At 43.2% G+C, this 25,098-nt stretch overlaps 1 protein-coding gene across 3 annotated transcripts in view; it reads left to right on the top strand.

Annotated features, from left to right (window-relative positions):
• Positions 1 to 2,593: 2,593 nt before the first annotated feature.
• ZDHHC8 (zinc finger DHHC-type palmitoyltransferase 8) overlaps positions 2,594 to 25,098 on the top strand; it is a 116,855-nt gene continuing 94,350 nt past the window's right edge. For all 3 annotated transcript variants that reach the window (XM_064466537.1, XM_064466536.1, XM_064466535.1), the window contains exon 1: positions 2,594 to 2,824. In XM_064466537.1, the coding sequence (XP_064322607.1) occupies positions 2,721 to 2,824 (104 nt within the window). In that variant the 5' untranslated portion in view covers positions 2,594 to 2,720. The remainder of the gene's footprint in view (positions 2,825 to 25,098) is intronic.

Below are 25,098 nucleotides of genomic sequence, written 5' to 3'. Positions count from 1 at the left end.
CATAGCTGCACTGTTGCACAGCAAAAGCGTCCCCATCCACAGGATGACTGTGCAGCGCAGACAAGGCTTGCACAGTGATCTTTAAGATCAGTTGAGGTTTGGAAATGCGCCTTTTCTGTTGCTACGACAGCGACAATTCTTTGTGCCCTGGTACCACGTACTCGCACCGTTATCTTTAGTGTCCCTCTCCGAGTGTTGCATGACTGGGAGATAAAAAGAAAAAAAAAAAAGCAAAGTTGCTTGCTGCTGAGTACCTCCCTTCAGAACAGGAGATCGGCCCTCTAAATGGGGCTGGGAGTGAGACTGGAGAAGCATTCGTGTGTCAGAGTGGTAAAGGGAAACCATTCTGAAGGGTGGAAGGGGCAGGAGTGCTGAATGAGGTGCAGAGAGCAGAGTAGGAATAGTCTTAAGAATAACCCCTGTGCTCACATTAAGGAACGTTACTGTCCTAGAAAGGCTTTGTCCTTAAAAAGAATGAAATTTAAGTAAATCATCAACTTCCAAATATGTATCTTAAAATGAACTTGTGCTTATTGCTCCCTAACTCCTGCTAGACGTTTGATGCCTCTGTTGCTCACCTAGAAAGGAAACCTGCGTGTCCGTGCTAAAAGTGCAGATCTGTCACTGGGGAGATGCCTTCTTTGCTACTTTCCAAGCCCCCAGAAAGGCATTTGAGTAAGCCTCCTACTGTCCGTTACAGGATGCTAACCAAACTTGATAAATGGTCTGTAATGCTTCTTATGATAACATTTTCCAGTTTAAAATAAAAATGGCAGTGGAAAAATAATCAGGGTTCTGTTTGCAACAAAAATTCCTCACCAAGCATGCTGCTTGAGTGGGGAGGAGGAAGGGCTCGGACTGAGGAAAGCGATAAAGCCCCTGCCGATGCCATGCAAGCGGTGCTAAGCTGCCTCACGACCCGGGTGTTCTTAGGTGTGCTCCTGAACCAGATCTTCTGGCTTCGCTTTGTTGAAAAGGAACCCAGGTATGTAGTTTGAGACCACTCAGCAACATGCATCAGACCGTGGTAAGTGATAGTGATCGGGAGATTTGCTTCCAAAGCACACTTTTGATCCAGCTTAACATGCTAGCGTAGATGCGCCTGAAGGCTTTCAGATTAGTATGCGCAGTTTGGGTCTGTGTGAAGTTGTTGACCTTTTGATTAGTTACAAGGATTTTAAGACCAATTTATTTCAATGAGCTGGCATGACAAGGAGTAGTGAAGCATAGGAAACATTCAGTGTCCCCCAAGCATTCAAAAATAAGTAGATGTTGTCTCTCCCTTTCTTCAAAAAACACTAAGTCTGGAGTTCATTTGAAGTCACCGCCTGGCTTTAGTCCCTTTTGGATAAAACCTGACATTTCCAAAGTTGTTCTTAGAGGGCTAGAGATTTATTTTTTTTCTTTTGAGGGGGAGCAGCAGTTAGCAAAAGCTGAGGTTTCACATAACCATATGCCTTCAGGCTGGAACTTGCTGGATTTGCTTATTAAAGCTGATGCTCACAATTTTGTTGCAAATTGCAAAACTGAGGAGCCTTCCTTGCTATTTTTTTGTTGGGTTTTACTTGTTCTGTTCCTGATACCTCTTGGACTGTGGAGCTCATCTAGTCTCTTAAAATGGGGAATGATAATGTTTTTCAGGACAGAACTGGAGTATATGCCTTCCAGGGCAAGTTTATTTTTAAGAACAGCCAACAGAAGCTGCAAATGTGGCTTTTGTTGTCTTATGCAGTGGTTACCTTATCTGCGTGTTGGCAGCTGCGAATGGGGGATTAGCTGAGGAAGAAAGGAGGGAGGCAGCAAGCTGCAGCTCCTGGTCTTGATTTCTCAGCTTCCAAGTGGCCTTGAACTCTTCCTCCCGCCTCAGGATTTCTTTCTTTCTGACTAAGGAGAGCTTCTGGGTGGTGCCCCCTGACCGTGAACATAGGAGCCATTCACACAGTGCTCTTCGGAGAGCCGATTTGGTGAACTTTCTGATGTTACCTTAAATTACCTCTTACTTCTGCCTCCTGATGCTAGCGGCTGGATTTAAGAAGAACCGAGCGTAGCGTCATTTCAGCTATGTTTGCGCTCATTTATTCACCTCAGTTCAATCTGGCAGCGGTGCAGCAGTTCTCTTAGCACCGCGTGTCTGGGTTTAGCTGAACGAAGTCTAGGGACTCACTGGCCGAGCTAGCAAGGCGCAGCGTGCGCCCAGCTTGACCAGTTCTGAATCTACCGCAGGCCCTGACCCTGCAATACGCCGAAAGGCCCCCCTCCTGCAGGCCGAGCCCAGCTAGCCCGCACCACTGAGGTACTCGCGACCACCCCCCGGAGCACGGCTGCGGAGCGAGCTGTTAAAATACCCCGAACACCCACCGCGAGCCTTGGAAAGCTTAATAAATAGCTTTTTAAAATTATTATTTCCTTGTGAGAGGGAGCGCTGGGCCCCCCCCCGCCCCGGCCGGGGAGGGAGGGTCGGCCCCCGCCTGGGCGCTGGCCCGGCCGGCCCCGCGGTCCCCCCGCGCCCCCTCTCCCCGCAGCGCTACCTTAAGGGGCCGGTTGACATCAGCCGAGTGGGCCGGGCGGTGTGGGTGGGATTTCCTGTGCTGGAGGTCAGCTGCTCCCCGTCCCCCCCGCCCGCCGCCCGGGTCCCGCTCTGCCCGCGCCGCAGGCTCCCCGCATCCCTCCCGGCTCCCTCCTCTCGGCTCGGATTTACATAGTGATGTGTAAACTACAGGATGCCCAGCAGCACCGGAAAGAGGTTTAAACCTACTAAATACATCCCTGTCTCCACAGCAGCTGCCTTATTAGTGGGTTCGACTACTTTATTTTTTGTTTTCACGTAAGTACCGCTCGGGGGGTTGGGGCCGGGCTGGGGCCGCCGGCCCGGGGGAGGGGGCGGCTGGGCTTGACAGCCCCTCCAGGCCCTGCCTGGCTGGTCCCGCTCCCCGCCCGCTCTCCCTTCCCGGCTTTGGTTTGCAGAGGCTGATCGTCTCCCTACCATCAAACGTGCCCGACAGTCAGCTCCACCATTTCGCGGCAGATAAAACCCGCTCGGAGCCCCCGCAGCTGCCGGGTGACCGCAGCCGGGCAGGGCTGGGCCGCCGGGGCAGCGATCGAGCCCCGGCCCCGCCGCCGCGGTGCCGGCAGGCGTGAGCGCAGCCCGGCCGCGCCCGGGCAGGGGCTCCGCCGCTGCGAGCCGGGGAGCTGGCCTTTCCCTCATCTCCCGCGCCGCGGGTTCTCCGGCGGAGCCTTCGCGAGTGGAAGGAACCCTGTTCTCAGCGTTACGGATTCTACACATTTTTATGTAACTGTCCCTAAAAGCCTGAGCATCTAATGAACAAATTTAGATTTGCTTGAAGGAGGGAGGGGGAAACTTTTTCCTCCCCCCCCCCCCCCCCCCCGTTTCCTTTCATTCCCTTCGCCCTTACATGCAAAATTGAGCTCTGGCCGTCGGCTTGCAGGTCTCCTGTAGTTATATTAATATGTGAGCTGTGTAGTGCTTTAGCTTTCTGTTTCCTTTATATAAACCGGAGTTATGTAGATGGCAAAGCCTTCCTCCGCTGGGGTAGCGGCGGCTTCCCTGCAGAGGCGTTGCTGGTATTTCGAGGGAGATGCTACAAAACTGTGCTCTGAAATGAGCTGCGTTTTGGGAAGGTGAAAAGATCCCCGTTGGTTATTAATTGTTTCGCTTATTTTGAAACTCTGTCTTCCCTGTTTCGCCATTGCTAATTTTTAACGGAGCTCGGTGAAGCTGTTAGAAGCAGAAGGCTATATAACAGTGGGAGTATGTGTCTACATCTTTATCCTTCTTGGTTTGGCTGCAATATGATTCTCAGTGTTTTAAAATGCTAATTACTGGTCTGGTGATCTTAATGTAGGATTTCAGAATAAAACACCAATGTCGTTTTGTCTAACAGCTTCCTAAATTGGGACGGATTTTGACACTGAGTTATGCTCTCAACTTGATGTGACTTGATTCCTCGTTGCTTGGCTTTAGTGTGTTTGATATGAGGTACTGGTAAATCCTTTCAGGATATTATACTGTTTCAGGACCTGGTACGAGCTCCAAGAAGTGGTACACGTAGAAGCCTGTCATTCATCATTTGGGCATCTAATTATAGTTTGGCGCTCGCGGGCAAACACAAGACAGAAGTTGGCTTTTGTGATGAACTTGGTTGACACTGGTGTTGTGAATGTTTTTTTAAATGGTTTCATAGTCCCAAAAAGGGGTCTTAATGCCGGCATTTATTTTTCCTGCATCTTGAGAAAAGGATGTATGCTAAGGTTGTTTTGGAAGCTGTATGTTTGTTTTTTCATGATACTTCCAATGTCGAGCTACAAACTGCCTAGTGATGTAAGACTTTCCTGGTAAGACAGTTGTTGTTGAAACATCCTTTTGGCAGCAGGACACCAAGATGTTCGTTTTAGAATCTGTTACTGTACGGAAGAAGCAATTGGCTTTACTCTGTTACCAAATCTCAAACTTCACTATGCTCCCTCTGTTATCAGTGAATAATTACATGCAAAATGAAGTATTTTTAGGGTCTCTCCATATTGTAACTTGGCCTGTGCATCTTCAAGCATTAGTAAATTTTTTGAGGACTGTCCTAGACATACGTTCTCTGCTGCTGCCAAGTTCTGTGTGTAATTAAAGTAACACATAATTGAGCAACTGTTGTCAGGCAGTATCTGAAGTCCTGTCCGTTCAAAAATACTCACATAAATTTGTGTGGAATTGCTGTTGGTTTTTATCCTGAGCAGTTTTAGTAAAATCTATCTTTGTCTTGGAATCAAAGCCAGCAGCATGCACGAGAGCAGCGTCTCTTGTGTGGTGGTGGCATTTCTTCCCCCCTTTCCTGACCATGTAAATTTTTTCCTCTTTTTCCACAGGCAGCGTTTTGTGTCCTGAAGATCTTTTTGTTGTGATACGTTATTCAAGGCTGAGACAGGCCTGAACTGTCAGGGGTGTTAATCTGCACAACACTTTTGATGTTAGGTAGATCTCTGATGTGCAGCGGTTGAGGCAGTGGCCTAAAATTGCTTTAAGCAGTGTCAGTGATACAATCCGTGCTTGCTTGTCATAGTGCAAGAACTTTACCAGATGAAGATTTACACGTGTGGTTATTAATTCTGTATTTGTGTCATTAAGCTCGAAGTCTGCTGTGTCTGCTAATGAACTTACCTGTGCACAAATAAACGAAACTGATAATGGGTGGGGCCCAGATATCGAATATTGGGTGCAGATCCACTCAGTGGGATATCAGGGACTTCAGGAATTTCAGTGCTGTGGAACTGAATAATGGAGGTTAATAATGTGGAAAAATTGAATAATAACTTTTTAAAACCACTTACTGAACAGAAAAAATAATCCTTTTGGGGCACTGCAAAGATTTCTGAGTAACGTGTATGAAAAACAGAGGCTCTGACTCTGCTTTCTCCCTAGGCGTGTTTGTGGGCTCAAGCCACATGTTACGAGTCTCTTCTGCTAGATGAAAAGTTCTTTGAACTTGAAGGCCAGGGTTAGCTTTTTAGCAATGTAGTCCTTATTTTTTAGCTTTTATCCAGACGACTTTGCTAAACAGCAGCATATAAAGAGTGTTTCAAACGCGCACTATCCACTGTTAGTTCATGGTGGTTTTGATCAGTGGTGCTCTTATACTTCCATTTGGGAAAATTCCATGATAGATTCTGCTTTATTCCTTTTCCTCACTAACTATTTAGGATTCACTCTATGGCTGTTGTAGTCCTTCTGGTTTTATGAGGGGTAACTGAACTATTTAGCTCTCGAGATTATTGCCTGGAAAGACAACTAAATATTGCAGTTGTATTATTGCAGGCTTTTAGCTCTCCGTGTGTGTTCCTTCCATAATAAATATAAATGTGTGAGTAGGTGGTCTAATTTGTCACAGTAGGAGAGTAAACAATCATTAACTCAAAGCATTACGAAGAAACGTATCAATAATGTTACATATAATGATTAGGTTAATTTACTTATATGAACAAATCAAATGGCATAATGAAGGAAGAACCAATTCTTCTTCATACTGCAAGAATCCAGAGTGGTTTGGTTGTAGCGGACCTGGACTTATTTCTACCAAAACCCTTTTTTCTTCATATTTCTCATAAGGCTTTTTGTTAGAGATAAGAGTTTACCCCATTTCAGTGAAGTCTGGGCTCTTATGCTTTGGACCACCAACTGCTATGCTGTAAACCTTAGTGTGTTCTTCGATTTCATACAAAGAACCTGAGTCTTGTGAACTTCCCATGTTATCTTTGGTTGTGTAACTTCTGTAGTAGTAGAGAATGCAGCTAATTGCCAGTAAGCTCAATGCTGTAAAGCATAACGCCTCTCGATGAACTCTTACTCTGGGGCTAATCGTTCTCTTCACCTGTTTAAACTGTGCTACTTACTGTAGTTTACAGCGCTGAGAACCTCCGAGTTAGTTTAGCAGCTGCAGTGCCTGTATCTATGGATTATACAGCAAGCTAGAGGCACAAGGCTTTAGGGAAAAACTGTGTCTCATTTTAGTAAGGAGGAAAAAAAGCTCTTCATTCTTTTGCTGAATATTGTAGACTAGAAATTTCTGATAAAAGCCTGATTTTCAGACACTCTTTTCTGTTGCATGCCATCACTTCAACATCTTAGAGGTACAGCAGAAACATATAATTCATAACGAAGGTCCAGGTGTCGCTACTTCTTTGATACAATTTTATTAACGCTGCTGTATATTGTTCCTTTAAAAGGGATAATAAATTGGTAATTGTCTGGGGGAAGTGAAAGCACAAGCAAGGTAAAAACTCATTCAGTCAATACCGAAAATGAGACTTCAGCTTTGTTCTTAGAAGTCATAACGGGAGGTAATCATTAGGCGTGCGCCACAGTCACACTCAGTTGGCACTCTACCGCAGCCTGCGACGCTGGGGAATTGAATATCAGTAACCCTCAGGAACGACCGAAGAAGGAATAAATTGGTGTAAAAGAGCAGCTGAAGTTGAAGTCGCAGTAGGGATGGAAGGAAAATAGGGAAATAGCCTACACCCTTGCTATTCCGATGGTAAAAGGAGGAAGAATGCCTGGGAGACTGTGGTCAACAGGAGGGCTTGTGGATTTACTGTAGCAAGAAGGAAAGCTCAGGTTCATGCTTGAATGTTTAAATTTTGGTATTCCCTCCCCATTTGTCCACTATGTTTCTGTATTTCATGAACTAGAAAGACTCAGCATTTCTGCAATGGCTTAAACATACAAGTTATCTGTGTATGAACTCACACACAATTATAGGATGATAAAGGCACTTCATAAATCATAAACACTTTCCCCCCACCCCCCTGATTATATGATCCTGCACAGGAATAGCCCTAAAATAAATATGTAATAGCTTTTTAAAGTTCAAAACTGTAGTAACCGTTCTGGGTGGCAGTTAATGGAGGTATAATTACATGTCTACCTAAAATTCTTGAACTCTCTATTAGATCTCATCCTCCCATGACTTCTCTATGTTCATAGATCACAAGAGGGGAAAGCATCATCTGCTTTTTTGACTTGGGTTTGTTTAGTCACTGGCAAAGGTCAAGTTAATAGAAGATAATCTTTGCTTCAGTGAATTCGATTTGTATCCAAAGATGTTTTTTGTACCTAAAGTATTTTAAGGACTTCAGTGTACTCTGTGTTCAGATGTTCACTTCTGCCAGTTCAGTGTTCTGATTTTAGTTAGAATAAATTATAAAATGTGATTTAAAGAGTATATTACAGATGTTATGGAGCTTCATCTGTAACACAGGTAGATTTTATACCAGCCTAGAGGAAATTGAACTGGATGCTGATAAGTAGATGCACAAAAAAGGAAATAAAGATAATAGCTCAGATGATTGTTTAATCTTGAGGTGCTGCTGGACAGCATGAATTCTGCCTTGGAGTGTGATCTGACATCCCTCTCATGCTTTGGCTTCTGCCTAATGACTTGCTGAAGGCTGCTGGTGGATTTGGGTGTAGTGTGGGTGGTTGTTGCTTGTGACTTATGATGCCAGAAGTTCAAGGCTTACTATGGTGTGTATGAAAACACGTGGAAACACTACCTCACTCCTCATCCACTTTGCCCTCGTGCTACCTGAATGGTTATACCAGATATCCATGTAATTTTGAAGCCTTTGCAACACAAAGCTCATCATCTTGTCTATTCCTTGCCATTCTAGGGATTCATTCGATATCGGTAGTGCTAACTGTGAAAAACAACAAATCCCCCTGCTTGAACTTTCTTTCCAAAGCCTACCTCACTACGTGGAGTATTAACCTATTTCTGGTCTGGGGGGGCGGGTTGTTGGTTTTGTCTCCCACAAAGACCCAAAGGAGCAGCTTCACCAGGGGTGTGTACATTCACCAACAGCCATGCAGATGACAGTATATAGAGGAAAAAGGTGTGCAAAAAAAGCATCTATCAGTTTAATTAGGTGAATTTCAAAGCTGACGTCACAAACAATGATTTCAATTAGTCCAGTTTTGCCTCCTGAGGTATTTTAACATTTTCTATCTTAAATGCATCTTTAACGACAGGTTTTCCCTGTCCACTCTACTTGTGATCCAGAAAAGGTAAGGCTTGCCGGGTTGACCTAAGTCATCTCAGTTGTCATGTCTGTCGGCTTCTGAAAAATATTTAGTCTTGTTATGACAAAGAAATGTCCTTTTAAACAGTGGCAATTTCATCTTGGTATATAATTTTTGTAAAGAGAATCTAGACAAACTTGTCATGCAAGATAGAAAGACAGGCGATCTCAACAGGAGAATCCATTTAACTGAAGTGTAAGAAGCTGGAAGAGGGCTCAATTTTACTGCTTTTAACTAGTTGATTCTATCATCGTTGCTTCCAAGGGGACCAGCAAAGTTGGCATACAGGCTGCTTCTGAAAGCTATTAAAATTCATTCCTTTAGAAAAAAAAAAACAAAACATGTTTATTATCAACAGGAATATTTTTCCTTCCTGTAGTTTGGGAGAGGAAAAAGGAATCATCTTCGTTTGACCGTAGTAGATAGCTCGACGTCGTCAGCTGTGGGAGGCACAGCGATCTGCGTGCAGCCATCACAGCGGCAGTTCAATGCTCCCTGTAGGTCTAGTTTTAAAGGCAGGAGAGCTAATGCAATGGAAGTTACTCCTGCACATGGGCCACCCACAGCTGTAGTCGGTGTGTGATTTATGCCAGTAGCAACCTCCGTTCTATTTTCCCTAATGAGCAGAGATCAAGGATGTGGGTGTATGGAAATGGGGATGAGAGAGTGCCTCAATTAGGTCAGGATGGGCCTCTCGGTCTTTGTACATGAGTACACAAACAATTCTTCTATTTTTGTTAAAGGTCCTTTTCAAGATGCCAATTTAAATACTGTCCATGTTTGTCCAAGTATGCCACACGTGTATCCTTTTTATAAATAGAAGTGATCTCTACAAAATTGTTCAAGTGACATGGGAACTCAGCTGGTTTGTTAGTAATGTAAACTAAGGGATGCTACTGTTCAAAACACGAATAAAACTTAAATTACAACACGGGTACATTTGGTGACCTTGGAGGTCTGATTTTTGAGGTTCATTACCTGGGACAGTTGCTAATTACACACTTACATTTTTGTATAAACAACTTATTCTGTTAGTAGGTGCTTCTTAGCTGAAATCAGCTGTAGGAGCCTGTGGCGTGGGGATCTATGTGGGACCTGTGAAAGCTAACCTGGACCACGTTTTCTGTTCTTACTGTACTTAGTGTATAAGCTACAAGGAAACTTTTCAAGGCCTACAAAGGGCCTGGAGTTTTGTTTAGCTTGCATTGGAAGATGTCTGGAATACAGTAATAAGGTGGTACAAGCCAATTTAGAGCACGTAATAGATGCATACTGGAGTGGGGAGAGGTATCTTAAAAGCTAAATCAGTGCTACGCTTGTGTAACCAGTGCAAAAGTGGAACATTGATTTACTGTCCTTTGATTTGAGCCACTTTTCTCACTAATCCAAGAGTAATGTGCAATTTGGCTGCACTGATACAGAGCTACTAGTAGTTGATCATTTGTCAGTGGGAGCTGCTAATGAAATTGGAAGAGGCATGGGGGTTGAACCAGTAATGCTGCGGTGTTTAATGGAAATTCTGTATTATTCTTTTGCATAGATTGGAAAAACGTAGTAGAGCCTAGATCTTGTTTTACAGTAGGAGAGGCAGTTTTGGGGATCCTTGCCTGCTGATTGCAATAATTAATTCAAACAAGTACACTACAGCATAGTGCATACTACATAAATCTTCAGCCAGTAATCTGTATCCAGAAAGAGGATTTAATTAGTCACTGATTGTTCGTCTGCAACTACTAATGCAATTTAGCTAGACTTGCTTCAAAGCTGTCCGAAGTGCCTAAAATTCTGAGCTCGAAACCTATTATGCAGACATTAGTGGGTAATTGACTCTTTGTTTTTCTTAGGATGGATATTATGGAATAAACTGTTCAGTAACCCCTACTTAGATATTGCAGTGGTTACCATGGTTTTCTGTTTGCAAAAGTGTAAACGCAGAATTTGTGGACTTAAAATGTGAAATCCTTATGAAATATATCTGTTCTCTACTGCTGCGTGTTGAGATCATCCAGTAACAAAGGCCAGTGGAGCCAGGTGCGGGGAAAAGGACCTCTTGAATTTTAGATGTAAACACCAAAGCAGCTGTTTCCAGTGTACATGTGCACCATTTTGTGATGTACTTTAATGTTGTGTGAAGTCACATCATTAGGAAATGCTGCCCTTTGTGCAGGACAGCATGCTCTGTGGAGCAAGGCAGGCAATAGGAAGATGGGAATACATGAAATACAGATTTTTGTCAAGCCGCATATAAAATGATGTCATTATTTTTTGATGAAGGGAGACGTTCACAGAGGCTGACTACTCAGTAATTCCCATGGAAATAAGGTTTGTATATGCTGCTTTTGAAATGACTACTCCCCAGAAAACCCCTGTACGTGCTCAGACTAAACTAATTGCAGGGTATTCTTAAATGAACAAATTACTTTTTAAGTTGGAGCCTAACAAAGCAAACTTGAAACTGCTTAAATATATAAGGGCTTTCATAAATAAAGTCAGACAAAGCCTTACTCTCCCAGGATTCTTAAAACTAAATTGGCATTTACATTAGCACTCTTTCATGTCTTCAGGGAAATAATCCAATGTAATATCTATATCAACACAACTTAAGTACAGTGCTGGGACTGAGGAAAGCTTGGACATTTCTATAAACAAGCATAATTTTAATTTGAACTTGGGTCAATCACAGAAATCCTTCAAAATGGGAAGGTTCAGCTTAAAACTTTTCTGCGTACTCTGATCCCAGTCGGCTGGGAGAGGCAGGTATTTTCTTACGGAAAAACACTTCCTCTCCCCCCTTTCAGCCAGTTCGGTTTCAAAAGTTTTTTGGGAATATTTTCATTGTGTATAACCTGCCTTTCACTCTTTTCTCATGAGCAAGATCTCATTTTGCATGTTTAGCTCTCTCTGAAGATTAACGTTTGCCCTAGCAATAAGAGTCTCCAGATGTGTTAGGATCTAATAACGCTGAGCACCAGTGGTTAACCCTTGTCTGCTGTCAGCAGCATGCTGAACCACCTCCCCTGTTTTACCAAAACCCAGCATTTGCTTATGTAGTTTCTTGGCTCCAAACAGCAGGAGCCATTAGTTGTGCAGGTGGGCGCGCTCTCCCTCCAAGGGGTTTGTAGCCAGCATTGGGCTCAGGAACCGCTGCCCAGAGACTTCTGCCTGGAAGCACACTGTTAATTTGGCTTCTCCAACATCCCAAGGCACAACGGTGGAACAGGGACTGTCCAAATCATCATCCTCATGTGGTCAAACCTGTGACTTTGACCGGTAACTCAAGGATTTGGGTTGTTTTGTTTGTTTGTTTTTTTAATTATCTCATTTCTCCCTTGTATGGTGTGTAACCCTTGCATCTATCTTTTCTCTTTTAAGATCTTGCTGCAACCCTTGCCTTCTCAGCTGGCTACATGGAAGTAAATTACTTTTCTAACAGGTCACTCCTTGAATGTAGATTGATGTTTGTGGTTCAAGTTGGCAATCTAGGTTCATTTTTAGGGATTGTATGGATGTTAGCTCTTTCTTTGTCCTTTACATCTATGGCTCATGAAGGTCTCTAGGATGGAGTTGGGGTTTGGCCTGGCAGGACTCATTTTCTTTGGGTGTTACATGGCATGTAGCCCTGATGTTGTCTTGGCTAAAAATTACTAGACCCAAAGGCGTGAACACTTTCCTGCGTATGTGCATTTCTGGTAACGAATCGTGACTCCTTTCTTAATTGCTATTAGGTGACAATGGGAATTCCCCATTCTCACAAATTTATTGGATGAGAAATGTTATTCTGGTCCCTACCTCCAAATCAATTCTGTTTCTTGCCCACCTTTGGTTGTAACTTCCGCATCTGGCCTTGAACCAGGTTAAGTGCTTAAAACTGTTTGAGAAGTGCGCAGGGGCTAGCGAAAACTGCTACAGGTAGAGCCATTAACAGTGGACAGAACATGCATGCCAACCCTGTTATAATATACTTATATATCAGTTATATAATGTAGTCATCATTTAGTATCCTAATTCACAGGGTCATTACTTCTCGTCCTATTCTTTAACCCTATTTGCACTGTATGCTAATTACTCTGCAAAGAACCAAGTACAAGCTTGTGTAGAAATGCAGCTCTGAAGAGAGATTTCATACTACGTGCATTTTTAAATAACATTGCACAAAGCGACAGCCTCTGTAGTTTTTAACTCGATCAGTGCACAAGCAGGCTGGTTTTGCACATGTCGTGTTTTGTGTAAATGGCTAACGAGCCTCTGTGGCAAAACCAATAAAAGCATCAACAGGCACTGGAGGTTTTTTTCAAATGACCACATTTTGATAATTCTGTAGGAAGAGGTATATAAAATGGCTGCTTCCTGATATGTGGTACAAGTCAAACAGAAGGCGATATGAAACCCCTGGATCTGGTGAGGTGACTTCTAATTCATGTACGGAGGTTGTAGCATCTGCTGCAGCAAAGGGGATTAATTTTTGCCACAGAAATTTCAAAGTGCAAAGACAATGCAAGAGTAAAGTAACAGGATTTGCTGGGTGTGGACATTTAATCAATGTGATTTAAATTTTTTAAATATATTTATATTTTTTATTTATATTTATTATTTATTTATTTATTTTGATATTATTTTATTTTTATTTATATATTATTTTATTTATATTTATATTTTTTATATTTATATACTAGAAGTAAACTTCTAGTCCATGTCTAGACACAGAACCGTATCAGAAAGTAAACTGCAAGGACCACCTCAGCTCCTCTTGGCAGAGCTCTGCTGAGAACGTACCCTCATCTTACATAATATATCCATTTTGAAAGCTAGATTTTTAAATAAAAGCCTGTCTGTATAAGCAATGCTCTCAAGAAGCTGGGGGAGAGTGAAGGAGGACAGGCAGATGCAGTTTCGTCTGTAATAGTGAAAGGGTTGGTTCCCTGAAATCAGATGGTTCTGGTCGTGCCATCTTTGTGCATTTCCAGAAAATGGCACTTGACAGATGCAATAATGAGATACAAGGTCTTAGACGTGACAGTGAATTTGGCCCTGCTGCTGCTGCTAAACAATGCGTTCAACACGTTGGGAAGCATCTGCTTTCCTTCTCTAATGCTTGAGCTGAAGAAGACGAGATAGAACATAGCATAGTCATCTTTTGTTTCACGTTTGGGCCCTTGCTGGTAGGAAGCTTTGAGCGTGGCCATAAGCCTTCAGGGGACCCTTCCTGACTTCTGCAGGATTATGTGTGCTTCCCATTTGGGAGTTGCCCAGGAGATGCCATTAGTCAGAGGGCAAGGCCATAAAAGACACTGACCTGGGAAAATGCTCAGGTGTTTATATGTATGTATATATATTTTAAAATTATTTTCTGGTTAGGACTATTATTAGGGCTGCCTAGTGCCTGGGCTCAGGTCTTAATCCTGCAAAAATCTTTCTATACTGTCTCTGACAAGTAGCTTAATCTTTCTTTTGCATTAAGTGCAAAATTTTATCTGTGACTGTTTCTTATACTGGTAATTAGCTGGGGCAAAACTGTGCCACTCCCTGTGTTGGTGTCTCTGTCCCTTCTGGTCTAAAGCAGCAGAACTTGTGAATTAGGTCACCAGTGCTATCACCCCTGTTCCTCAGAGAGGGAAACTGAGGCAGAGAGGCACTGTACAATGGGAGTACTCGTGTTCAGGAGGCGTTGCACATAAGTGCCAACTCCAAGCTAATGCCCTGTCAGCCCGGGACTCAATGGAGATCATTCTTTCGGAGAGGGCTTATGAAGATGTGGTTTATTCTGCAGTTTCTACTCCATCCAAAGTCAGTTTGGGCCATCCTCAAACGTAAGGGAATGTCAAAACGTGATTCTGTTTTGTTTCCTTAACACTTAAATCTGCATGAATGTATGAATGTGGAGACATATGTACTAAAGCTTCATTGTCTGTCTTTAAAAGTTTAATGGTACCATTGTAGTCTTTAAACTTTCATTTGTATGTCATTCCACAATGCCTGATTAGTTTTGCCAAATAACTTTTCTTGCATTGTATTACAGAAGCTAGTAGTATAGAGCTAAACATGGTATCTGTGGTTCGAGAATTGAAAAATTAATGATTCCTTCTCTATCCTGCTGTGTTTGATTTATAATTCATATCCGATAAAATAGAAATGCACTTCTGAGCCACTAACGTCTCTGCATTTACTATCTAGGTGGGTTTTTTCAGTTCTTCCTTTGGTGAATTTTAGGCCCTAGAGTGCTCCTGAAGAAGGTGGTTGCCAGACCCATGTTTTCTTCACCTGTCTTATCCTTCTGACTCTTTATCCTCCGTGGTATCTGGCCCCAGGACTTGCGCTGACCCCAAACAGCATGGCTGCTGTAGCAGACCACTGCCATGACCCTTGACTTTTAGCACAACCTGAATGCATGGTTTACCCTTTCAGAGGCACTTAACAGCAGAAGGACGTGGAGAAGTACAGGGTTTTTTAAGTGTCATAAGCAACAACCTACAGCCACTACCCCTCTCAAGGAGTGACATGGGTCTGGACTAAGTGCTAACCCCTTTACACAACAGATCCCTCACTCCCTGTGTAACTTCTGAGTGGTCTTTACACTCGCTCTGGGTCTTCCTGGGCTATCTGGCTACCTCTTGCCTCGCTCTTATGCTGGGTCCTTTTGCTGTTCGCAGTCTCTTTTGACCCAGGACCTCCAGATCAGTCTGTTCATGTGGATAAGGCCTTTTGCCCACTACACACAGAGGGTGATCCATTGCTGGTTTACCTTCTTCTGAAATGCCAGAGTAGAGAAAAGGGATTCCGGGTTATGAGGTGCCATTCAAAATCTAGCCCCTTCTGTTGAGGTGGGGTGGCTTTTATGAGTCAATGGCACAATTTTTCTGTATAGAAACTGTAAGTGCTCTCGGTGGGTCACTGGCTTTATTGTGACTCACATGCATTTGGTATCCTTTCCAAAGAGGCTGACCAACATTTCTATCTTCTTCCCCACTAAGAAATTCTGTAATCTTAATCTGTGAATTTACTTGATCCAGAAAAGTACGCAGAGTTGGGTCTGGCCAACAGGGAAGGAGATGTCTAGCAATTTGCCAGTGATGATGTCCCCTTCTGAACACAAGAGCCCTGTTTAGTGGAGTGATACGTTGGATCCTGCTTTTTTGTGATGAATGTGCTTTATGCTCTTTTGTTTCTGTGTTCTTTCAAACTTCTGAAAGTTTACATCTTTCAGAGCAATGTTATTTATTTTTGTTGCCTCAATTTATTTGGAAATGAGGAAAAGCTATTTTGAGTGTAGTACCCACTTGGCATTAAAAAAGCATCTCTTCTTGCCAGTTTTCTTCCTGGTTCCCCTAGAAATACTTCTCTGTTGGGCTGCATCTGCCATTGTGTATGTTGTGATATGTCTCCAAAACAGCATACTATGCATGCATGATGGGTGGATGCCTGCATGTCTGATGAGGGATTGATTCCCTTGGGCATGCAAGTCCTGCCAACTCTTCAGTTAGAAAACTTAAGGTTTTAATATACATTCTGTTTTAGTCCCAGTTTGGCCTCTTCTTTTGGAATACGTTTCTTTGGAGTAAGGAATGGTGTACTGTGGTGTTGGGGTTTGTTTGTTGGTTTGTTTTAAATAAAAAAGAGTTCACGGTTATGTTGAGATAGTTAATTAAACAGTCTGCATCTACTTCAAACTTCCCCCCCTTAGTCCCCTTCTTACTCTTTCTTACCATGCCTGCTTAAATAACTTGATGAAGCTATGTAGAATTACGCAGATGGGATGAAGCCCACCTAAAGCTAGAACCTGATTCTGATCTCCTGACATGCCAATTAAAACCTCGCTGTGAAGTGATTATTCCTAGCCATTCAAGTGTCTGCATGCTTGGTTTAAATCCCTTGAAGGACTGTTGGTCCTCCTGGCTGGTTGCATTACTTCAGCTGCCTCTGTCATCCTGCACGTCCTGGGCCTGCCTTATCCCTCTGAAAGAGGACTGTCTGCTCCCCAAGGACAAGATCCTGTTCCGTAACTTAGAATTGATGAGCTTTACAAGAGAAAAAAAGAATAACATTCTTCAACTTCTTCCTGGAAATGACTGAATCATTGTGGTTAAAGCCTTAAAGTGGGACAAATATTTTCCTTGAAGGGGAGAGCTAGCAGAAAGACTGCAGTCTAACAGTCAGTTTGGCAAAGTGATTTAGGATGGAAAATATCATGCAACATTTCTATATACCTGTGCACTTTCAGTGCCATCAACAGGTATCAGAACACGCACACATCAGCTTTTCCAGTGGCTGCTAGTCTTTAGGTGCTTCTTTTCACTCCTCAGTTTTCAAGCTGGACTTTAATTTTCAAGAAGTACTGAGCCTACCCTCTGAAAGTCAGTCCTCTTAAATCAGCCTCTACCATAGGGGCAGTCTTGAAAATGTCTTGTTTGCGATTTGTTTTCCTGAGTTCAGAAAACAGTGATTCAAACTAAAGTATCTCTCTTAGAGGACACTTCAGACAATTTACCAGTCTGTTCTCATTTAAATAGTAGGTGACAGGGTGGAAAGACAGGAGAGTATAAGATGCCACTATTGTGCATTAATCTTGCAATAGGCATGGATTTCTTTTTTCCCCCATCTTAATGTTCAGACAAAGGAATTGTATCTAAGGAAGAAGTGCAGTGGTACGACATGTTCTGATTTCCCATGGCAGTAACACAGAAGGGAGTTTATTTTTTTCTCCAAGACTATAAAAACACTTGACTATCACTTCCCTGACTTTACCTGTGATCTTTTGAAGCTGTTGGAGGGCAGGTACATCAAGGGAGGCTTAGACTAACTCAGTGCTCATTTGTACTCTGTGCTGTAGTAGACTTGCCTGGATCCATGTTCAGAAAGTAGAAACCTGTCAAAAGTCAATAGATCTACACCGAATTTAGAAATTATTATTGTTGGTATTCTACATGTAAATTAGCTTTCTTTTTGTGCTTATTTAACTGTATCTTGGAAATAGCCTCCTAAAAATATAATTAGTGAATGAACACAGGATGGCTGCTGTACGAGGCACGCTTAAAATGCAGTCGTGTATTTGAAATCCAAAATTCTTTATTTGAAACTGAAGAAAATGGAGAGAAAAACAAACAAACAAAAAAAACACCACACAAAAAAACCCAAACCAAAACAGAATCCCTAAGGGGAAAGTACTGCATGTTCAGGTCTCTTGTCATAGCCTATTTTATTTATAAATATAAAAATGGTTAAAACTATTTCCATTGTAGAGCTACAGCTAGTCCAGTGTTCTTTGTCATTCTCCCACAATGTGACAATAATCCAGAAAGCATGCTTCCGTGTGGGTACTACAAGGTTTCAGGTGCATTATATTATAAATATATATCTGGAAATAAACTGCCAATCTCCATTTTCGAATGATCCTTAAAGGAAGGTTCAGGCACAGTAAAACAGACTTGTTTAGTGACAGTTCGGCATCACTTCCCTTGCCATGTATGATCACCCTATCAAGAACTGCATCCTGCTGCGATGACAGTTTGCTGGAAACTCTCCACGGATTCATTGGAAGTTGGCTGAGCCCCAGCTCCACAAATTAGTGGTCAGAAGAGACTGTTTGTAGGGCACAAGTCTATCCAATTTGTAGTTTTGATTTGATTATTTTTTTAATTAACACTTTGAAAAGTGTGTCAGCAGACTGCCAAAAAGACAAGAAATGATCAGCTAAAACATTTTATTGCAGCATATGACGCTGTTCCATATTATCACAGGAACATGGCACTTAAATATGGCAATATTTTTTTTCTGCTACTTTTGTTCATTTTATGGGCAACAGCAGTTTAAAATACTCTAATAGTCTTCGGAACAAATTCTGGGGTTTTGTCCTTTCTTATTTTTTTGGTTGGTTGGTTCCCCCCCCCCGCCCCCACTTAAATCCTTATCTCTTTTTCCTGAATTCCTTTAAAGTGCAGTATTTTAATGAATTTAAAGCTAACAAGTTGATTTTTCCCCCCCTTTTAAAAAAATTATTTTCTGTAGGACCACTTTCTGTGCAGTATCTCTAGCTTAAAGAGGTGATTGGCAACAATTATGTAAAGAAGTACAGTAGTCTGTAGTCCTTTGTAGATCCTGCGAGTACAGTCAGGATTAATAAAACCTGGCTGGCTGATTTCTGGTGAAATAATCTTTCTCCTTTTTTTTGTGGGTTCTTTTTTTTTTTTAGCATCATCTTTTTTTTTTTTAAGCTGCTGCTTCCTCAGCACTTTGTGTGGGACCTGTCACTACTCCATCCGTTCCATCAGTATTGTATGGCAAGGGTAGCAAATGTCAGGATAAAAGCTTGAAAGATCAGAGCTAGTGATGACAGTAGTTTTAAAGGCACCCTTGCTTATGTTGCATGTTGCAACGTTTCCTATAGAGCTGCCAGCTTATGGCCTCAGATTTTGGAAATGTTCCACGCAGATAGATTGTGCCAGGTGCTGGAGCCATCAGTATAAAGCCGGCTTGCTCTGCCATGACCTCGTACTGTTCAGAGCCCTGCATAGAGCAGGTTGGGTGAATCCCTGTTCAAGGCTCTCCCTTTACCCAACCCTACTGGGTTGACCTTTGTCGGCTGCCAGACGCCCACCCAGCCACTCTCACACTCCTCCCCCTCAGCGGGGCGGGGGGAAAACACGATGAAAAAGCTCGTGGGTTGATATAAAGATAGGGAGATCACCTACCGATTACTGTCATGGACAAAACAGGCTCAACTTGGGGGAAAATTCATTTAATTTATTGCCAATTAAAATAGATTTGGAGAAACAAAGACAAAAACTAAACGCCTTCCTCCCAATACCCCCTTCTTTTGCAAGCTCAGCTTCATTCCTTTATTCCCAACTCCTCTACCTCTTCCTGCCCTGCTGAGCAGCGCAGAGGGGATGGGGAATGGGGGTTGCGGTGAGCCTGTAACAGTCCCCCTCTGTCACGCCTTCCTCCTCGCACGTTTACTCCGGCGTGGGCCCTCCCCGGGCCGCAGTTCCCATCAGGAGACCTGCTGCAGTTCCCTCAGGACATACCCACCCGCTCTGGCGTGGGGTCCTCCGCAGTGCGGGTGTCTGCTCCAGCACAGCCCTCTCCCTCATGGCTGCAGGGGAACCCCCGCCCCGGCGCCTGCAGCACCTCCTCTGACCTGGGTGCTGGCAGGGCTGTTTCTCACACTTTTTACCTCACTCCACACAGTGTTTCGCCCTTTCCTAAACGCGCTTTCCCCGAGGTGCCACCAGCCTGGCCGAGGGGCTCAGCCATGCCCTGCGGTGGGGCCATTGGAACCGGCTGGAACCGGCTGTGTCCGGCGCGGGGCGGCCCCGGCCTCTCCTCACAGAGCCAGCCCCTGCAGCCCTGCTGCCAGCGCCTGGGCCTGTAAACGGAATCCCCACAAAAATAACAATTTCTAGGTAGATGTCCCATCAGTTCTACATTTATATGAATCTTTACACGCAGGAGAAGGAGACTGTGACAAAGCAACGATAGCGACAGCAACAAAAAAAGCCCTTTTGACCTTCTTCATCCCCAGCTGCACCACCAAGGTCAGTCGAACAAGTTGAGAGGAAAATTGATTTAGTTAATTTTTTCTGCATATGAACTACTTGGTTTTTAGTAGCTCTTAACAAACACTCTTCAGGAAAATCATTTAATGTGAGCGTGCAGCGATGGCTCACTGATTTATGAAATTCCTCAGAATTTCCATTGTGATGCTGTGAGTCATTTCAATGTGGCATCTTCAGATGTGACTCAAGTATCTTCCATTTGCATGGCTTCCTTAATAGCTTCTCTGTCACAGTCTGGGGGCTGTCGGAGTCCAAGCTGGGTTTCATTCAAGCACAAGGCACAAACATACATCAGTTCTTGCATGTCTGCAAGGGGCTGGTGAAGAGGAGCTTGCTGGTGGAAAGGCTGCTGCTGCTCCGGCTGTCAACTGTCCTCCCGTAAGGGCTGGCTGCAGGTACCACTACTTCACCTCAAGAGTCAACTGCATTAATTCTGACTGCCTGTTTAAAAGCCTCATTGCTCTTGCCAACCTTATAGAAACTTTTGGTTTTAATGCCTATTGAATGCTGGGTTTTGGTTACAGGTCTGTTACAGATAGTTAGAACCAGCTTTCCAGAGAACATCTGCCTCTCCTCTGGGGGCAAGAAAAGGTTTAAAGATGTGGAGGCTGCATATGCTAGCATCCATGTAGTAGAGTGCCAAAAGATGAAACATTTACCACAGTTTTCCAGGGATATGTCTGGGTAACTTTGGCAGCTGTACCCTATTATTGGAGAGGAGAGTACACAGGAAGGGACAAGGAGGAATAATAATCTTCTGTCAATGTCAGTAAAAGTGACTAGGTCAAAAGCTATGTGAAAAATTGAGTTTCTGGAGCAGAAATACTAAAAACTTCAGCCTAGTTCAGGTTTTTTCCTTTTCCTACCCTGAAGCACTCCATCATAATTGCCTTTGCTCATACTACACCTGTCAGGAGATGATACTGTTATGCACTAAATTCGGTGGGTGTGACAGCACTGTGTTTCACTCTGCCAGAACGGAGGTGGCATGTGTCCACCTTCTTCACCTTCTAGTACTTGCCCTTTTCTTTTTTTCCGTAATCTAGAGAAAATGCCAAACAGTAATTTTGTAACTATTTGCCCTTTGGCTAATCGTCCTGGTAACATAGTTGTAAATTATTTCCTCGTACAGATGTACGAACATGTCCTCTTGGCACTGTTTCTGCCTGATGCCAAGAGATCTGGTGGGAATGCCTGGAGCCATCTGATCTGAATGCCCTGGTCAGGGTTAGGTATCAGAAGAGAAACTTGGCTGTAAAACCTATGGTACACACATAGGCCCAGGCTGAACATTCGCTGTGAACAGCTGATCCTTGCTTGTGGTGAGCTCACTGTGATATCAACAAAGACCAAGCACTGGACAGAGAAAGGAGTTGCTAGGCTTGTTCTGAACGTGTTTAGTGATAATTATTCAGCTGTTTTTCAGTGCCGAAGGTATTCAGAGGTAAGCAGATATTACCTATTGCTCCTAAGCCCTGCAGGGTTTACCTTCATTCAGTAGTATGTTTTTAAACCTATGCCATAGCCAGATTTACCTTGTATACTAAATAACTGCTGAAAATACCTACTTATTAAAAATGCTGTATCATTCTGGAAACTAGAGGAAGTCTGTTATGGTATTCTGGATTTTTTGGAACACTTTACTGTTTGTAGCCTGGCTTCCTAAAGAAGTGAGAATTTATTATGTTCGTTCATCTGTCCATTCCTTCCATTCTGAACTTTTAAAACCACTTCCCGTTTCTATCAACTTCAATAGGGCACTGAAACCTTTAAGATTTGGTGCCTGAGCACAGCAAAGAAACCATGGATTATTGCCATTTTGAGGGAATAGCTTTCATGTGAGCTCAACACATCTGGAAAATTTCCAAGTTTGCCATCCTCACTGGAAAACTCTTTAGCCATGTCTCAGGTATGATTTCCCAGGTCTGCCTGCTAGGGGAACATGAAGGGAAACTGGAAGAAGAGTTTCTTCAGGGTTATAAGATAATATTCTGAAGGAGGATGCAGAGGAGTCTTTGATATGTATACAGAGGCAATACACAAAGGAAAAAGCCATAAAGAGCGCGAGCAGAGATTGCTAGGGTGAGGCTGATGTCGCACAAGGACGCAGGATGCGTATCCATGGGAGGCATTTGTTCATCTGCTCATGAAATCTGTTGTTTCGTCTTAATATAGAGGAGTTCTCAGATCACCTCCTTGTATAATTAGAAAGAGCACATTGGGTGTAAACCCAATTGACTGTCCTTCCTGGGCCCCTTTAAAAATACCGGAGAACTGCTTTTAATGCCTCTGTTTATTTTGGTACAGTATCCAGACTGCTGGAAATATGTTTATAGCACAGTCTAATGAGCTGAGGCTCCTCTCTAAGATTCCAGTGCCTCATGGCTGGGTAGAAAAAGCTGATGCTCCCTGAATATGTATTTATGTCAGACTCTGGCTTGCACTAACAGTTAATGCCTGGGAAACTGCCTATCTAAGCTAAGAGCTTGAGCAGCAATCGTTCCTCAGCGTATGACACAAAGCGATCCTAGTTACAGCAGCATCCATTTACTTCGGCGGTAGTCAGATTTACCAACACCTGGTCTGTGTTGTGAACATCACCAATTATATTAGGTCACCTGTATTTAAGCTTGATGACTTCATGGGAAACCATTTTAATTTGCTGTCTACCTGTGAAGCACTAATTCCAGGTCAACTTTGAAATCTGTTTAATGCTTTAGATTAGAAGATTTCGATTTAGATAGAAGAAACCCAGGTATATGAAAACAGTGATATTTACATTGGACTAGAGTAATAACTGCTGGGAGTGCCTGGAGCAAATTTAAGTGAGGTACAAGCTGCTCTTTGGCATGCTGACAGACTTTCTACCCACTTTAATGCAGTGGGTTTAATCTCTTATTCTTCACACTTCTTTTCCAAAAGAAAGTGCATTTTGCCTGATGCACAATGATTGACTTCATTATCTGGAAGACAGTTCTAGAAACTGCACTTTTTGATACACAGAACATAACACAAAAGTTATGTCGAATGTTGAACAGATAATCTTGATGGTGCAAGATGGGAGTTGTTTGGGTCAAACTTGCTGCTTGAAGTCACAGTCGGTTCCCAAATGGGTTTAAAAAGCCAGTTTGCTGCAACTGCTCTCCCTGCTTGTGTGAATATCCCGTTGCCCCAGTTATTCATGGCTTGCCAGGGGTCGGTGCTCACTCTCCCAGCTCAGACCATTGGATTTGTCAGCTCTTTCTCCCTGAAATCAGATGATACTGGAAAGCTGGCATTTTCTTCCCTTGCTCTCCCAAATCTAAAAACCCACTGCAAAAGCTTTATTGCAGTTGATAGTTTGCTGCTGGTACAGCTAGCTAGTGTTGGTAGAGTATGGAGAATTTTGCTTCAGTGCATTTGGAAGGAACTGAACAGCAATGTTTTCCAGCATGCCTCTGAAAAGTGCATATCTTATGTTCACTTTTAAATCTTATCCTGTCAAAAAGCTAATATTAGTAATGAACTCTTAAGGCTGGCTGGAGAAGAGAATTGATTTGGGGTCTAGAACAACTCTTCTGTCAGTGTTTTGGCTAGCCCTGCTTAATATGAGTAGTAGTTAAATCCTTCTGAATTTCAACAGAATGTAGGCATTTAAAATGATTTACAGGTTTTTGAAAACACTATTATCATACCATGACAGCATTTTAATGAACTACTTTTTTGAATTACAACTGGAACTAATATCTGCTGGAGTAGTAGCTCTTTCGGTACGTAGGAGAGTTGTTGCCAGGAATATATTGAATAGTTGAAGCCCAAATTGGATGTAGTGAGTCTAGCTGGCTCATTCAATAACTTTTGAGCAAAGTATAAAAATCCTGCTGGAGCAAACTCATCTTTTGCTTTCGAAGAACATTCCTGTTCTTTATTAACAGGTTGAAGATTGGTGAAGCAGTTTTGGTTTTGGGGGAGGGAATGTCCTTATGTGTGCATGCTAGCTGCCTTGAATGGAGCACGGTCTGGTTGGGGCTTTACGGTGATGAGCTGTGTGGTGCAAAGGGCTTGTCTTCCTTGCTGTATTCCTTACTTCCCTTTTTACATGCTGAAGTGACTTAGAGAGCAGCAGCTTCTCGGAGGCACGGCCAGATGGCTGGGCACCCTGCATCACCTGCTGAAAGGGAGGGTAGTATTGCATAGAGATGACTCATAGGCACCTTAAACCTGTTCTATTCTCAGCAGCAATTGCAGCTTCCTGAGGTAGCCAAACATGACCCTCGAGTACCAAGCTCCACTTCAGGCTTCTGGCCTTTTCAGAGCACCTGGCAACGCACAAGGCTGTTGTCTCATGCTGGGGTGCACTGGACTATCCCTGCTGTTCACTTTCGTGGTTTTTGCTTAAGCTGGTGAGGCCCAAATGAATGCTTTTTTAGGACCAGTGACTGGGAACCATCGGGTATTTAATCTGTGCTCTTTCAGTGAGCTGACAAGCAGTGCTGTTCCTCACACCAGTTGTTTTGGCTGGTGTTTAGGACACACCTGCATAGGTGGGAGGAGGAGCAAGAGGTGAGGTGAATCTGAGTGCTTTGGTCAGTGTTCTGGGTCTCCATTTGGCATTGGCAATTTCAGAAGGGTGCTCAGGAGGATGGCAGGGAGATTTTGCTCCCCAGGAATGATGCATGAGAGACCTTTCTTTGAAGTCCTTGGGCAGCAAGAGAGAGAGCCTGTCATGCTGCATCCCATTTTGTTTCTGGGGAGAAATACAATCCAGAGTGACCAGAGACAGGTGGACTGTGTCAGAGGCCCAAAAGAGGAGGCTAATCAAAATTCAGATCCTAAGGCTTAAACGTTTTTACACATGTGCCAAGCTATATAAAAAGCCTGTCCTGTATTAGCTATTTTAAAACACATTAGAGAAATTAAGTGACTCTCATGCATCTGTTGCTGACTTCAGTTCTTTCTCTATACAAGCAATTTTATTGATTTAAG

Source organism: Phalacrocorax carbo, chromosome 15 (genome assembly GCF_963921805.1).
Source record: "Phalacrocorax carbo chromosome 15, bPhaCar2.1, whole genome shotgun sequence".
In the NCBI taxonomy this organism is placed as follows: domain Eukaryota; kingdom Metazoa; phylum Chordata; class Aves; order Suliformes; family Phalacrocoracidae; genus Phalacrocorax; species Phalacrocorax carbo.
The sequence above is the reverse complement of the archived record's forward strand: the minus strand, read 5'-3'. Positions and strand labels throughout refer to the sequence as shown.